General features: G+C 40.6%; 1 protein-coding gene across 1 annotated transcript in view; it reads left to right on the forward strand.

Moving 5' to 3' along the window:
* The first annotated feature begins 10643 nt into the window (after positions 1-10643).
* Positions 10644-15786, forward strand: part of LOC106087471 (rap guanine nucleotide exchange factor 4) — a 528050-nt gene continuing 522907 nt past the window's right edge. The window contains exon 1 of the mRNA XM_059370594.1: positions 10644-11041. Coding sequence (XP_059226577.1) covers positions 11007-11041 — 35 coding nt within the window. The 5' untranslated portion in view covers positions 10644-11006. The remainder of the gene's footprint in view (positions 11042-15786) is intronic.

Genomic DNA, 15786 nt, shown 5'->3' on the forward strand with positions numbered 1-15786 from the left:
CATTATGTGGGTTCACATATTCAGCAAAAACAGTTAGCAATAAATGGTTTTGTACAAGCCTTTGTTGCAAATTTTGACCCGTCGTATCAAGGCGTAAATTTCTTCTCAGATAGCTATTAAATCTCTGGAGAACATATTTCTGAATTCGAAATATTTCTGAAAGGAGCAGACGAGCTTGCGAAACTAGGAACTAATGGACACATTCCTGGGGAACTGGATTCTGTAGTTATGCTTTTGGAGTGGCGAAAGGCCACGAATGAGATAGTGACAAAGTGGGGGTTGTGAACAGTACACAATTATGTTGTCCAATCTAGACTTGAAGAGGTCTACGATTGCAAGGTAACGACTTCTGCAGAAGCTGTGAGGACGTCGCGTAAGAATAGACTATGGAACATCTGCTGCGTCTGTGTATCGCACTTGACGGCAGAGGAAGCTCCACTTTAAGTTATCATTTTATTGAGAGCTTGTTTGAATTGGCGGATGTAAATTTTCGAATGCTGTTAGGCTTTTTAAGCGATTTGGATGGGTCAAAGGCATCTTCCTTCTCCTGATCCTTTGGCATCACAATGGAAGAAAACGACTGACTGAGTCTGATGGGAGATTGTTACTGCCACTGATACCTAACCTAACCATCCATCTATGTCATTTTTTCTTCGAGGGGATTGAGTCGAGCTAATGACGATGGAAATGAATAGCACCAGAAATTTAAGGATTTAATTGATTACTGAAAAGAAATTGCCAGAGAACACATCGATTTGATCAAAGACAACACACTTTCGGCAAATGTTGTATTAATTTCGTCATTCAGTTTGTAACTCCTCGAAATATTCGACTCAGACCCCATAAAGTATGTCCGTCCGTCTGTCCGTCCGTCTGTCCGTCCGTCTGCCTGTCGAAAGCACGCTAACTTTCGAAGGAGTAAAACTAGCCGCTTGAAATTTTGCATAACCTGATGAAGTTGCCATATAAACAGATCTTGGATGTTGACTTAAAATCGGTGCATAACCTGATGAAGCTGCCATATAAACAGATCTTGGATGTTGACTTCTTGAGCCTCTATAGGGCGCAATTTTTATCTAGTTTTTGTGAAATTTTGTACAACGGCTTCACCCATGACTTTCAACATACGTGTCAAATATGGTCTGAATCGGTCTATAACCTAATACAGCTCCCCTATAAAACGATCTCCCAATTTTACTTTTTGAGCCCTTAAAAGGCGAAATCCTTATTCGATTTGGCTATACACAATGACTTTTACTGTGGTCTCCAATATTCATTCCAATATGGTCCGAATCGGACCTTTACTTGATATAGCTCCAATAGCATAGCAATTGTTATCCTTTCCTTTCCTTTGTTTGTCTAAAGAGAAACACCGGGAAAAAAACTTGACAAATGCGATCCATGGTGGAGGGTATATAAGATTCGGCCCGGCCGACCTTAGCACGCTTTTACTTGTAACAGCTTCAATTGTCTTGGGTTCACAAATATCAACAAACGCATCAAGCGTTGCAACCAGCCCTAAACGCCTTAACAGAATGAGCGCGTTGAGCTTTGGTCTTGCGCGTCGCGTTGAAAAATGCAACTCTGCAAACAAATGTTAAAAAAGCAACTCGTTATTTGTTATTTGACACACAACGTATTAACGTATGCAACACGAAATGACGTTCGATTTCAAACGTCAAAGTTGAAAACTTTTTAACTTTTCCGCCTTGGTTTTGTGGAATTTGTATGCAGAGTTGCATTTTTGCAACGCGACGCTCACAACCAAAGTTCAACGCGCTCATTCTGATTTGGCCTTTATGGTTTTCCTTCTGTTGGACGTCTTCATCAAAAAAACTAACATTGTTGTTGTTGAGTATAAATATTTTAAGTTTTTTTAACAGAACTGAACTAACGGCTTCTGTTTTTGTGTATTTTGATTAAGATTTATGTACCCATTTTGTGAAGAGTCCAAATAAGCACTAAAATCCAAACAAAAGAAGTTTAAGTACACGAGGAAGTTGACATTGTTGCAGCAACACGTGTTTCCAGCGTAACATAATGTCCCAAACACAGGAAAAGCAAACACATAAATCGTTAAACAATTTCATGTTTATGCGGGGATATTTACACCTGTTTCATCCATCACATCACGCTCATTGTCACACAATGAGCCACAGACACCCTTTGGGGACCAATGAACCGAAGATGGCAAAGAGAGTGAGAGCAAAACTTGGCAACGCATAAAATTCCCTGTATTTTCAAAAGTAAAGAGAATTCACCACAGTTAGTATTGCAAGTGTGTGAGTGCTTTCTTTCAGCGCCAAAGTGTAGGCAACAAAATATTTGGGAAATTTAGTTTTATTTCAACACTGGACATTAACGGTCGCAACCAACGGGAAACAGTGGCAGTAAATAAATTAAGATAATGTGATGACAAAAAAAATTAATGAAATGATAATTTAATTGTGAATCCTATTTGAAAAAGGCAAAAAAGGGAATAAAAAATAAAATACAAACAACACAGCAAAAGAAAAGCAAAAAGTTCTTCGAACAAATTTCTCAACGTAATAGCTATCCAATACATTTTTGTCTGTCTTTGTGGTTCCGGTTTACATTTTTTTGGAGTCGGAGCATTTTTGTGCTTTTAGCCTGAAACGGAATTGATTAAAGTGAGTTACAGTTTTGTGCCCTATCTATACTCAGGGGGATTTGTAACGAAACCAGTTAAATGCCATTTTTTACGACCGAATGCCATGCAAACGCAAGGCACTTTTTAAACAAGAATGAAAAGTCCTGCGGATGTTAATATAATTATAAGTCCATAAAAAGGAGTGCAACCTACTACGTGACAGTGATTTTATGATGTTGAGATGGAATTAAACATTTACATTGTCGGATAAAATTCAAGCAAGCCTTATAGAAATCTAAAATAAAAAGTTTTACATAGAAAAGGGTTGTTTGAAAAAATTCGTCTAACTCAAAACTCAAAATAAGTAAGAACGCTTGTTTTGTGAGGACTACAGTCAGGTGTTAGTGACTGAGCATTTTTTACTTGAATATTAAACTCAAATAAATGAAGAAATAAATATTTAATCAATGAAATGGAAATAGAGTGAAACGTCTAGTAGTAGTTGACTCTTAATTGAAGTAAAAGGTTAGAGATAAGTAATATTCTAATTAAAATATATAAACTAGTCTGCTTCCTAACGAATATGGCCAAATTTTATGTACTGGGGTAGAAAACTGAAGCAAAAACGGGTTAAGTTCGGCCAAGCCAAATCTTGAGAACTCACCACTTTTTATACCCTCCACCATAGGATGGGGGGTATACTAATTTCGTCATTCTGTTTGTAACTACTAGAAATATTCGTCTGAGACCCCATAAAGTATATGTTCTTGATCGTCGCGACATTTTATGTCGATCTAGCCATGTCCGTCCGTCCGGCTGTCTGTCGAAACCACGATAACTTCCGAAGGAGTAAAGCTAGCCGCTTGAAATAGTGCACAAATACTTCATATTAGTGTAGGTCGGTTGGTATTGTAAATGGGCCATATCGGTCCATGTTTTGATATAGATGCCATATAAACTGATCTTGGGTCTTGACTTCTTGAGCCTCTATAGGGCGCAATTCTAATACGATTTGAATGAATTTTTGCACGAAGTATTTTGTTATGATATCCTACAACTGTGCCAAGTATGGTTGAAATCGGTTCATAACCTGATATAGCTGTTTTATAAACAGATCTGGGGACTTGACTTCTTGAGCTTGTAAAGGGTGCAATTCCTATCCGATTTGGCTGAAATTTTGCAAGACGTATTTTATTCTTACTTTAATCAACTGTGCCAAATAAGGTTCAAATCGGTTCATAACCTGATATAGCTGCCATATAAACCGATCTGGATCTTGACTTCTTGACCCTCTAGAGGTCGTAATTATTATCCGATTTGGCTGAAATTTTGCAAGACGTATTTTATTCTTACTTTAAACAACTGTGCCAAATAAGGTTCAAATTGGTTCATAACCTGATATAGCTGCCATATAAACCGATCTGGGATCTTGACTTCTTGACCCTCTAGAGGTCGTAATTATTATCCGATTTGCCTGAAATTTTGTACAACGGATGCTCTCATGACCCTCAACAAACGTGTTTTTTTATGGTCTGAATCGGTCTATAGCCCGATACAGCTCCCATATAAATTTTACTTCTTGAGCCCCCAAAGGGCGCAATTCTTATTCGAATTGGCTGACATTTTACACAGGTCTCCAACATATAATTTAATTGTGGTCCAAACCGGAGCATATCTTGATATCCCTCTAATAGCAGAACAAATCTTTTCTTATATCCTTTTTTGCCTAAGAAGAGATGCCGGGAAAAGAACTCGAAAAATGCGATCCATGGTGGAGGGTATATAAGATTCGGCCCGGCCGAACTTAGCACGCTTTTACTTGTTATAACTGAACTAAGGGTACTTTATGTACCAAATTTCTGCCAAATCAGGCAAAAAATTAAGCCTGTTGGGGCCGTAGATGACTAATCGGTAGATCGGTATATATGGGAACTACATCAGGCTGTAGAACGATGTAGTTCCCATAGTAGCACCGAATTCCTAACTTAGATTTTCTTTTTATACCCACCACCATAGGATGGGGGAATACTAATCCAGTCATTGCGTTTGTAACACCTCGAAATAATCGTCTAAGACCCCATAAAGTATCCCTACGGGAAATGGGACAGGTCCCAAAATTGTCACTGGATATGTTCTGGTAATAAGGACCGGTCCCAGTTCTCGTTCCCTTGCATGGAAAAAAGCTATAAATTTTATGAGGGTTTGTCGCTCGAGGTGACGATTTGCTACCATTGTAACTCCGTAGGATAGGTCCAGGGGCAGAACTGATGAGTATACTTTGCCAACATTTTTAGGGGAGATTACATTAGTTAGCAAATAAATATATTAAACATCTAAGCAATTTTTAACATTAATTAAGCTACTTTTTAAAAAATAATTAAGAATCATAAGTTATGAAAAATGGAACTTTTCATTCCCTGTAGGATATCTCCTGTGACAGGTAACTAATTTTCCAGTTTAGTACCGGTATATTTGGGGAAATTGACTACACATTTCCCGTAAGGATATACTGTTTTGATCGTCTCGACGTTCTGGGTCGATCTAGCCATGTCCGTCCGTCCGACTGTCGAAATCACGATAGCGATCGAACGCGTAAAGTTAGCCGCTTGAAATTTTGCACATATACCTAATATTTAGGTAGGTCATTGGGGATTGCAAATGGGCCATATCGGTTTAGATTTAGATACAGCTCCAATAAAAACCGATCTTCTTAAGCCCTAACACGCCGCAATTTTTGTCCGATTTAGCTGAAATTTTGCATGTAGTGTTCTGTTATGACTTCCAAGGACAGTGCTAAGTAAGGTTTAAATCGGTCTATAACCTAATATAGCCCCTATCTATCAATCTCCCGAAAGGACTTCTTGAGCCCTTACAAGCCTCAATTTATGTCCGATTTGGCAGAAGTTGTTGTATTCTGTTATGAATTTTAACAATTCTACGATTCAATAACTCGGTGAATAACCTGATATAGCCCCCCATATAAATTGATCTCCCGATTTGACTTCTTGAGCCCTTACAAGCCGTAATTTTTGTCCGATTTGGCTGAAATTGAGCATGAAGTGTTCTGGTATGAATTCTAATAATGGTGTCAAGTACGGTTCAAATCGGTCTATAACCAGATATAGCCCTAATATAAACCGATCCCCCGATTTGACTTCTTGAGTCCCCACAAGCCGCAATTTTTGTCTGATTTGCCTGAAATTTTGCATGCGGTGTTCTGTTACAACTTCCAACAACTGTGCCATATACGGTTCAAATCGGACTATACCTGATATAGCTCTGATGTAAACCACTCTCTTGACCATACTTGTTCAGTTCCTAGAAGCTTCAATTTTGCTAGTTTGACAGAAGTTTGGTAAATTTATTTTGTATAAATTTTTAGAAGAATCCATGGTGGTAAGTTCCCAAGATTCGGCCCGGCCGAACTAAGCACGCTTGTACTTGTTCGGAGTTACATGTTTTTTGTATACCCACCACCGAAGGATAGGGGTATTAAAAATAGTGATATTGAGCTGAAACTTTGCACACATTCTTTTTTTGTCCATAAGCAGGTTAAGTTCGAAGATGGGCTATACTATATCTTGATAAAGCCCCCATATAGACCGATCCGAAGATTTAGGGTCTTAGTGAGTTGTGTTAGGTCCTTCGACATCCCTCGGTAATTTGGCCCAGATCGGTCCAAATTTGGATATGGCTGCCATTTAGACCGATCCTCCGATTTAGGGTCTTAGGCCCACAAATGCCACATTTATTATCCGATTTTGCTGAAATTTGGGACAGTGAGTTGTGTATGGCCCTTCGACATCCTTCGTCAATTTGGCCCAGATCGGTCCAGATTTGAATATAGCTGCCATATAGACCGATATCTAGATTTAAATCTTGGTTCCATAAAAGGCGCATTTATAATCCGATTTCACTGAAATTTGACGCAGTGACTTATGTTAGGCTTTTCGACATCCGTGTCGTATATGGTTCAGATCGGTTTATTATTGGATATAGCTACTAGGATAGGTTAGGTTAAGTTGAAAAGAGGGCCAGTAATAGGCTTGTTGAGCGCTCTAAAAACTATAAAATAACCTCTAAAAAGAAAATTTTAAGTTAGGAATTCCTTCTACTTACCTAATTGTTTTCAATACCACTCCCCTAAGTTGGTTCATGTCTAATATTGTGTCTCCACCTAAGTACCGGTATCTGTTGGACGTGAAAACCGGGCAATGACAAAGGAAATGCTCCAACGTCTCATCATCTTCCCCGCATGCCCTACATATTCTATCACTTGCCGGACCGATTTAACATAAGTGAGCTCGAAGTCCTATGTGTCCCTTTATGATACCAATATCTATACTGACCTCCTTCTTGCTTCTTTTCAGTAATAGCCTCGTCTTTTCACGATCTGGATCCCCCATAGAATTTCCGCCGTCCAACCGACCGTTTAGTTGTTCCACAATGTTGCATGCGCAATCGTCGCCCATTCCCTTAACTCGCGTCGACCCGAAAGGCTTCGGTTAGACCAAGTTTATTGACGGCAGTCCTCTGGCCTTCACCGCCAAATCGTCTGCCCTTTCAATTTCCCTTACTCCGTTATGGCCCGGCACGCAAACGATGGGGATTTTCCCATCCTCAGAGAAGGCGTTAATCTCCTTACACTGCAAGACTGTTCGTGACCTTATCGTCGTTGTTGTTATTGCCCTTATGGCAATTTTACTGTCGGTAAAGTTGTCCACACTCGACGTCCTCGCGTTAGCAACACACCACGCATTCCGGGATCGCCCGGATCTCCGCCTGCAGGACCGTATTATGGTCAGGCAGTCTAAAACAGATCTCACTCCCTGGGTTCTCAATGTAAACCCCCAGGCCGAATCTGTCCTCTACCTATGATCCATCCGTGTAACATGATCTTCCAGATGGCAATACTAGGGTTCCGTTAATCCAAGACTGTACCGATGGCAGCAGTGCCTCGCACTCGACTTCAAGGTTCATCTCAGGTATCCGATCGGAAATCTTTTCCCTTCCTTTCAGGTTTCCTATCGTCGCCTCGATTATACCGCGATGATATGAGCTTCTCCCATCCTCAATACATTCTCCCATCGCCTTAAGTCTCATAGCCGCAATGGCTGCCTCACACTTTATCTGTATGTCAATAGTCTCCAGTGCCCTTTTGGGCGTAGTTCTCATCGCTTCGCCTATGCCAAGGCAACATGTTCTCTGGACCTGTTGTATGGTCCTTATGTTGCACTTTTTCTCCATAGCAGTCCACTAAACTTCTGAGGCGTAAGTAAGTATTGGTCTAATCGCGCTCCTGTAGAGCCAGTGGACTATCCTAGGATTCAGGCTCCATTTCGAGCCTACGGCCCGTCTCCATAGTGTCCAACATCTGTGAGCCTTCTCAGTACGCTCCTGAATGTGACATTTCCAATTCAGTTTCCTCTCCACGATCACACCTAAGTATTTGAAATTGTCATATATCGAAATAGTCTTATAAAGGAAACGTCGTGCATTAAATTGGCCCACCTTTGTCTTCCTCGTGAACAGGCATATTTCAGTCTTCTCTGGGTTAACATTGAGATCTCTGGGTCTAGCCCAGCCAGATATAGCTTTCGGAGTTTGACGAAAGGTGGTTTACGTATATACCCGAGGTGGCGGGTATTCAAAGTTCGGCCCGCCCGAACTAAACGCCTTTTTACTTTTTTTTATTGTCCAGCTGTTGAATTGGTCGCGGTTGGGCCCACAGAAAACTTGTTCAGCAGTGATTTACCTCTCGTTAATGGTGGCGACATTTTTTTATATATTCAGCCATTCAGGACTTTTCTACGGGAGGCCACCGTAGCGCAGAGGTTAGCATGTCCGCCTATGACGCTGAACGCCTGGGTTTGATTCCGGGCGAGACCATCAGAAAAAAAATTTCAGCGGTGGTTTTTCCCTCCTAATGCTGGCAACATTTGTGAGGTAATATGCCATGTAAAAATTCTCTCCAAAGAGGTGTCGCACTGCGGCACGCCGTTCGGACTCGGCTATAAAAAGGAGGACGCCTATCGTTGAGCTTAAACTTGAATCGGACTGCATTGATAGGTGGGAAGTTTGCCCCTGTTCCTTAGTGGAATGTTCATGGGCAAAATTTGCAATTTGCAAGACTTTTCTACGACGAGATGTCGCACAGTGGGATAGAAAAAAGTGGAAACAGGTCAGCCATTTGTGAAGGGTTAAAAATATTTTCACAAAATCTTATACGGGTGCTTTAGCTAAAGTACTATTAAGACTACGTGCAAAATTTCAGGGCCCTAGAAGTTATCGCCCCCACAAAATATTGTTCGGGCTGTCAAAAATGCATTTATGGTCCGATTTCGCTGGAAGGTGCTAAAACACTTTACAAAAAGTCCAATAAAATTTTTATACCCACCGCCAGAGGATTGCGGGTACATTCATTTAGTCATTCCGTTTGCAACACATCAAAATATAAATTTGCGACCCTACAAAGTATATATATTTCGGATCGTCGTAAAATTCTAAGACGATTTAACGTCTGTCCGTGTGTCTGTCCGTCCGTCTGTTGTAATCACTCTACAGCCTTTAAAAATTGAGATATTGAGCTGAAATTTGGCACAGATACGTATTTTTGATATGTTGGTTAAGTTCTTGAACGGGTTAAATCGGACCATATTTGGATATAGCTGCTATATAGACCGATTTTCCGATAAAGGCTCCAATGCCCATAAAAACTTTATTTTTCATCCGATTTTGCTGAAATTTTAAACAGTGAGGAGTTTAAGGCTTCCAGACAACTGACCCAAATATGGTTCAGACTATATTTAGATATAGCACCCCATTTTATAGACCGACCCCACCCCACTCAATGTCCATGCCGAATTTGGGTGGTTAAGTTATCCAATTTTCACCGTGACGAAATGGGGATTACATATATACCCGAGGTGGTGGGTATCCAAAGCTCGGCCCGGCCGAACTTAATGCCTTTTTACTTGTTTTCGTTTTTATTCGACTCTAATTTCTCTCCCTGCTCGCAGTCACATGTTGTACTGCATGCACTTTTAGAAATAAATTAGAAACATTAATTCAACATAAATTTCTAAATTTTAAAATAACATTAACTAAAGTTTTTTTTTTTTTGTTCTCTTTGTGTTTTATTTTTAGATTGGAACACATGTTGCCGGCACGCTACCGACAATGATGGTGATTTAAATTCAAATGCAAGCCAAGTGAACAGGATGTTGGTGATGGCAACAGATGTACACGCCTGTATGATAGACTATACTTTTGAGCATTAGCATTAATAGCATACAAACACAGACAGACACACACACGCTAACAAAGAGCCAGTGGTATATGGACATCTCCTTTGGCGCACTCACCTACACTTACACACACACACACGCACACAAACACTCCCCAACATACACAAAAGCACTCACACACACACACACAGACACGTTTGCAAAACAAGAAAAATATCGGCTGCGACGGAAATTTAAAAGTTTTAAAATAACTTTTGCTACAACAAAAATGTGTTCATTGTAAAAACGTTTATTCGCATCAACATTCAAGTACAGTGAAGTGAAGTGAGTGAAAGTTAACCAACGCCATTACCACGACCACCGTCAACAACGAAAGCAAACCCTACATTGCCTCAGCGCAACACAAACAAAAGTGGCCAAGTGAAGCTTCGAAAATTGTCAGACCCTGTCTCTGCTTCCTGTTGTCTGAGCAAACAAGTTCCGTTTTCGACAGTTTGGTTGTTTTGTTCTGAAAATCGGAAAAAGTGTAAGTGGCAGTTGTATTGGAGCGAGAATTCCCACATAAATGCCACAATTATTAGTCGGTTACTACCATCTTCTCAAGCGTCAACAATAAAAGCCAACATCAAAGTGTCTAAATTAAAAATTATCTAAAATCTCCAGTGAAGACCAAAGTAATAACTGCCAAACTCACTCACTCACAACCATACCAAGGCACGCCCTAGTTGAGAAGACGCGTGTGTGTGTGGGGGGAAAAACGCCCTCAAGTGAAAACACACTCTTTATTTACACAAATCCCTGTAAATTCGGAAAATCGGCAATTCCATATTGCCATCAGCTTTAATCCTTACACCATTGTGGTGGCGGTTATTTACTTAAGTGTGATTTCATTAAATTTTATGGTCCCTTCGTTTCCGTTTGCCAAGTGAGCAAAATCAATAGAAGAGTGCGTTCCCAGAAACAAGTGTTGCGTTTTATTTGAGTGTTTCTGCACGCCACCGTTAAGTTAAGCGAGTGAACAACGAGAACGAGTTCTAAATTTATTGGTCTGCTACGTGTTAATGTTTTGTGATTTGTTTTGTGGCGCATAAGAAAATTTCGGAAAAATTCTTTCGTGCTGGTGCAAGGATCGCAACGAAAACGTCAACATGGCTATGGAATGGATAACAGCTATGGACAAAAGGTGAGTGGTTAGGTTGCTACAGCAAATTAGTCAATTTAATTAATTGCTGACACGTCAAAGCTGTAATCCGTTTAAAAAATTGCAGCAATTCGGGGTTTGATTTTTGCGATAGCTTATTGTCACAATATATTTTCTAACCAAGGGTACATTGAACCCGAGCCCTAGGGTGAAGGATATTCAAAGTACCATAAGAGGAGAGTGTGTTAAAAGTATTTTCCATGTCAATATTTAGCTAACAACTAACTATCTAGCAATCTTTCTGCGGCATTTCGCCTAAATCTGTCCAAAACCAGTGTTAGCTGTCATACAAACCTAGTCAAATAATTAGCATTTTGAGAGTCTACCTATTATATAAACAAGTAAAAAGCGTTAAGTTCGGCCAGGCCGAACTTTGGATACCTACCAACTTGGGTATATATATAAACCACCTATCATCAAAATCCGGTGAAAATTGCATACCTTATGTCCCATAGCAGCTATATCGAAATATGTTCCGATTTGGACCAAATACTAAGTACAAGTCATTGTTCAATTGTGTATAACAAAATATTGGTCTTTTTAGTAGCTATATCTAAAAATAAACCGATCTGAACCATATACGACATGGATGTCGAAAAGCCTAACATAAGACACTGTGCCAATTTTCAGTGAAATCGGAATATAAATGTGCCTTTTATAGGACCAAGACTTTAAATCGAGATATCGGTCTACATGGCAGCTATATCGAAATCTGGACCGATTTGGGCCAAGTTGCAGAAAAATTTCGGAAAGCTTAACGGAACGCACTGTCCCAAATCTCGGCGAAATCGGACAATAAATGCGCCTTTTATGGGTGCAAGACCTTAAATAGAGAGATCGGTCTATATGGCACCTATATTCAAATCTGGACCGATCTGGACAAATTGAAGAACGATGTCGAAAGGCCTAACACAACTCACTGTCTCAAATTTCGGCAAAATCAGACAATAAATGTGCCTTTTATGGGCGCAAGACCTTAAATCGAGAGATCGGGCTATATAGCAGCTGTTTCCAAATCTGGACCGATCTGAACCAAATTGAAGAACGAAGTCGTAAGGCCTAACACAACTTACTGTCCCAAATTTCGGCGACATAGGACAATGATTGCGCCTTTTATGGCCCCAAAACCTAACACCGAGAGATTGGTCTTTTTGGCAGCCATACCCAAATCTATACCGATCTGTGCCATATTGCAGAAGTATGTCAAGGGGCTTAACTTAACTAACTGTCCTAAATTTTGGCGAAATCGGACAATAAATGCACCTTTTATAGGCCCAAAACCTTAAATGGAGAGATCGGTCTATATGGCAGCTATATCCAAATCTGGACCGATCTGGGCCAAATTAACGAAGGATATCCAAAGGGCTAACACAACTTACTGTCCCAAATTTCAGCAACATCGGATAATAAATGTGGCTTTTATGGGTCTAAGACCCTATATCGGAGAATCGGTCTATATGGCAGCTATATCCAAACCCAAACCGATCTGGGCCAAATTGACGAAGGATGCCGAAGGACCTAACACAACCCACTGTCCCAAATTTCAGCAAAATCGGATAATAAATGTGGCTTTTATGGGCCTAAGACCCTAAATCGGAGGATCGGTCTATATGGCAGCTATATCCAAATCTGGACCGATCTGGGCCAAATTATCGAAGGATGTCGAAGGGCCTAACAAAACTCACTGTCCCAAATTTCAGCAAAATCGGATAATAAATGTGGCTTTTATGGGCCTAAGACCCTAAATCGGCCGATCGATCTATATGGGGGGCTATATCAAGATATAGTCCGATATAGCCCATCTTCGAACTTAACCTGCTTATGGAAAAAAACAAGAATCTTTGCAAAGTTTCAGCACAAAATCTCTATTTTTAAAGTTTGTAGCGCGATTTCAACAGACAGACGGACGGACATGTCTAGATCGTCCTAGATTTTTACGCTGATCGAGAATATTTACACTTTATAGGGTCGGAAATGAATATTTCGAGGTGTTGCAAACGGAATGACAAAATGAATAAACCCCCATCCTTCGGTGGTGAGTATAAAAAGAAATTGTTGCGCTTTGTTAGTTAGTTTGTTTGTCTGTAACGTAATTTTCACAGATGGTAGAGTTTGGGCCCCCGGTGAAAATAAGGTACTACATTTTTTGATATCCGAAGGGGGGGCGGACCCTCCCCATACCGGTATTTTCAAAAACATCAGATCTCGGAGATACGTGCACCAATTTAAGCAAAATTTTGTATGCCACCTTATGGTATCTCAAAAACAAGAAATTGGTATATAATTTTAAGGTCAAATAACCTGGGTGGACACCCCATCCCAAAACCCACCTGGGCGGACATGTGCACCGATTAGGCAATATTGGTATCAAATGAAAGGTATTTTAGAGTAGAGTATGAATTTGATATACATAATTCGCCCAAAGTGGGGGGACTCCCCCACCCAAAAAAAAAAAAAAACTCCTACAGGACTCTTTCACTGCTTTAGGCAATATGGGTATCAAATGAAAGGAATTTAAAAGTTAAGTACAAATCTTATATATAAAAATCAATTTGTTTGTTTGTTTGTATGTTTGTGTGTTCCTTATGGACTCAGAAACGGCTGAACCGATTTTCTTGAAATTTTCACATATGGTGCAAAATTATCCCGTGGTGAAAATAGGGTACTACATTTTTTGATATCTGAAGGGGGGGGCGGACCCTCCCCCTTACCCTAATTTTCAGAAACGCCAGTACTCGGAGATGGGTAGTGCGATTTAAGCGATTTCGTGTCCAAATTTCCGATGGGGTACCTATGGGGGCCGCCCCACCCTAAAACCCACCAAACACATATATATATATAGACCAATCACGGCAATATGGGACTCAAATGAAAGGTATTTAGAATAAGAAAACGTATCTGATATCCATTTGTCGAACCAAGTGCTAGGGGGACCACCCCAACCCCCAGAACACCCCCAAATCGGACATATTTACCGACCATGGCAATATGGGACTAAAATGATAGGTATTTGCGAGTAGAATACGAATCTGATATTCAAATGTGGGACCACGTTTCTGGGGGTTCACCCCTTCCCCAAAACACCCCCAAACAGGACTTATTTACTGACCATGGGAATATGGGGCTCCAATAAAAGGGTTTTCAGTGTAGAATTCGAATCTGATATCCAAATATGAGACCAAGTGTTTGGAGAGCCGCCTCTCCCCAAAAACCTCCACCAAAGGGGACACATTTACGACTATAGCCACATGGGGCTCAAATGAAAGGTCTTTGGGAGTAAAGCACTAATCTGATATCAATATCTGGGAAAAGTGTCTATGGAGCCACCCCACCCCCACAACACCACCCAAATAGTAAGTATTTGCTGACTTTTGCAATATGAGGCTCAAATAAGAGGGTTTTTAGAGTGGAACACGAATCCGATGTATATTTTCAAGGCCAACTCACAGAGTGGCCGCCCATCCCCCAAAACACCCCCCAAGCCGGTCATGTTTGCAGACTATGGAAATATGGGGCTCAAATTAAAGATATTTGGTCCCACCACTATAACAACCCCCAAATAGGACCTATTTGCTCACCAAGACAATTTGGGTTTTAAAAAGAGTGGAACTAAATATTTATAGTTCTTACGGCCAATACCTCAAACCGGACATATTTGCTGACTTTTGCAATAAGGAGTTTAAAGAGATTTGAAACGAATTTGATATCCAATTTTGATGCCAATGGCAATATGAGGTTCAAATAAATGATATACAGATATATGGGAATAGAGAACGTTTCTGATATTCTAGTGTTTTGGCGACCACCCCAATCCCCAAAACACCCCTAAATCGGCCATATTTACCGACCATGACAATGTGGGCCGTCGTTTTTAAAATAAAGACAATGAGCTGAAACTTTGCACCGATCCCTTTTTCGTCTATGGGCAAGTTAAGTTCAAGGATGGGCTATATCGCACCATACCTTAATATAGCCCCCTTGTACTACACCAAACTCCCAATTTTCGGTCTTGGGACCTTAAGGCTGCTCGACGATCGTACCGAATATTGTCAAGGTAGCACTGTATTTAAATATATAGCTGCCTTATATACCGATGACCCGATTTAAGTCATTAGGCCTTAGAAAAGTAGCGTTAGGTGAGGTTGAGTGTGAACATCTTTACCGACAGTAAAATTGCCATAAGGGCAATAACAACGAGGACGATAAGGTCACATACATTCTTGCACTGTAAGAAAGAGAATAACGCCTTTTCTGAGGATGGCAAAATCCGCATTGTGTGGGTGCCGGGCCATAACGCAGTAAGAAGAAATGAAAGGGCAGACGATTTGGCGGTGAAGGCCAGAGGACTGCCGTCAATGAACTTGGTTAACCCGAAGTCTTTCGGGTCGACGCAGTCCGAGTTAAGGGAATGGGCGACGAATACGAATGCAACATTATGGAACAGCGAAACGATCGGTAGGACGCGAAAATCCTATGGGGAGATCCAAATCGTGAGGAGACGACCCTATTACTGAAAGGCAGTCAGAAGGAGGTCAAGACACTAACGACTACGAGCTCACTGTAGGGCGTGCGGGAAAGATGATGAGACGTTGAAGCATTTCCTTTTTCATTGCCCGGCTTTCGCGTCTAACAGATACCGGCACTTAGGTGGAGACACAATACTAAACATGAACCAACCCAGGGGAGTGGTATTGAAAACAATTAAGGATTTTGTAAGTAGCACGGAA

This window comes from Stomoxys calcitrans, chromosome 5 (assembly GCF_963082655.1).
Source record: "Stomoxys calcitrans chromosome 5, idStoCalc2.1, whole genome shotgun sequence".
Taxonomy (NCBI): Eukaryota; Metazoa; Arthropoda; class Insecta; order Diptera; family Muscidae; genus Stomoxys; species Stomoxys calcitrans.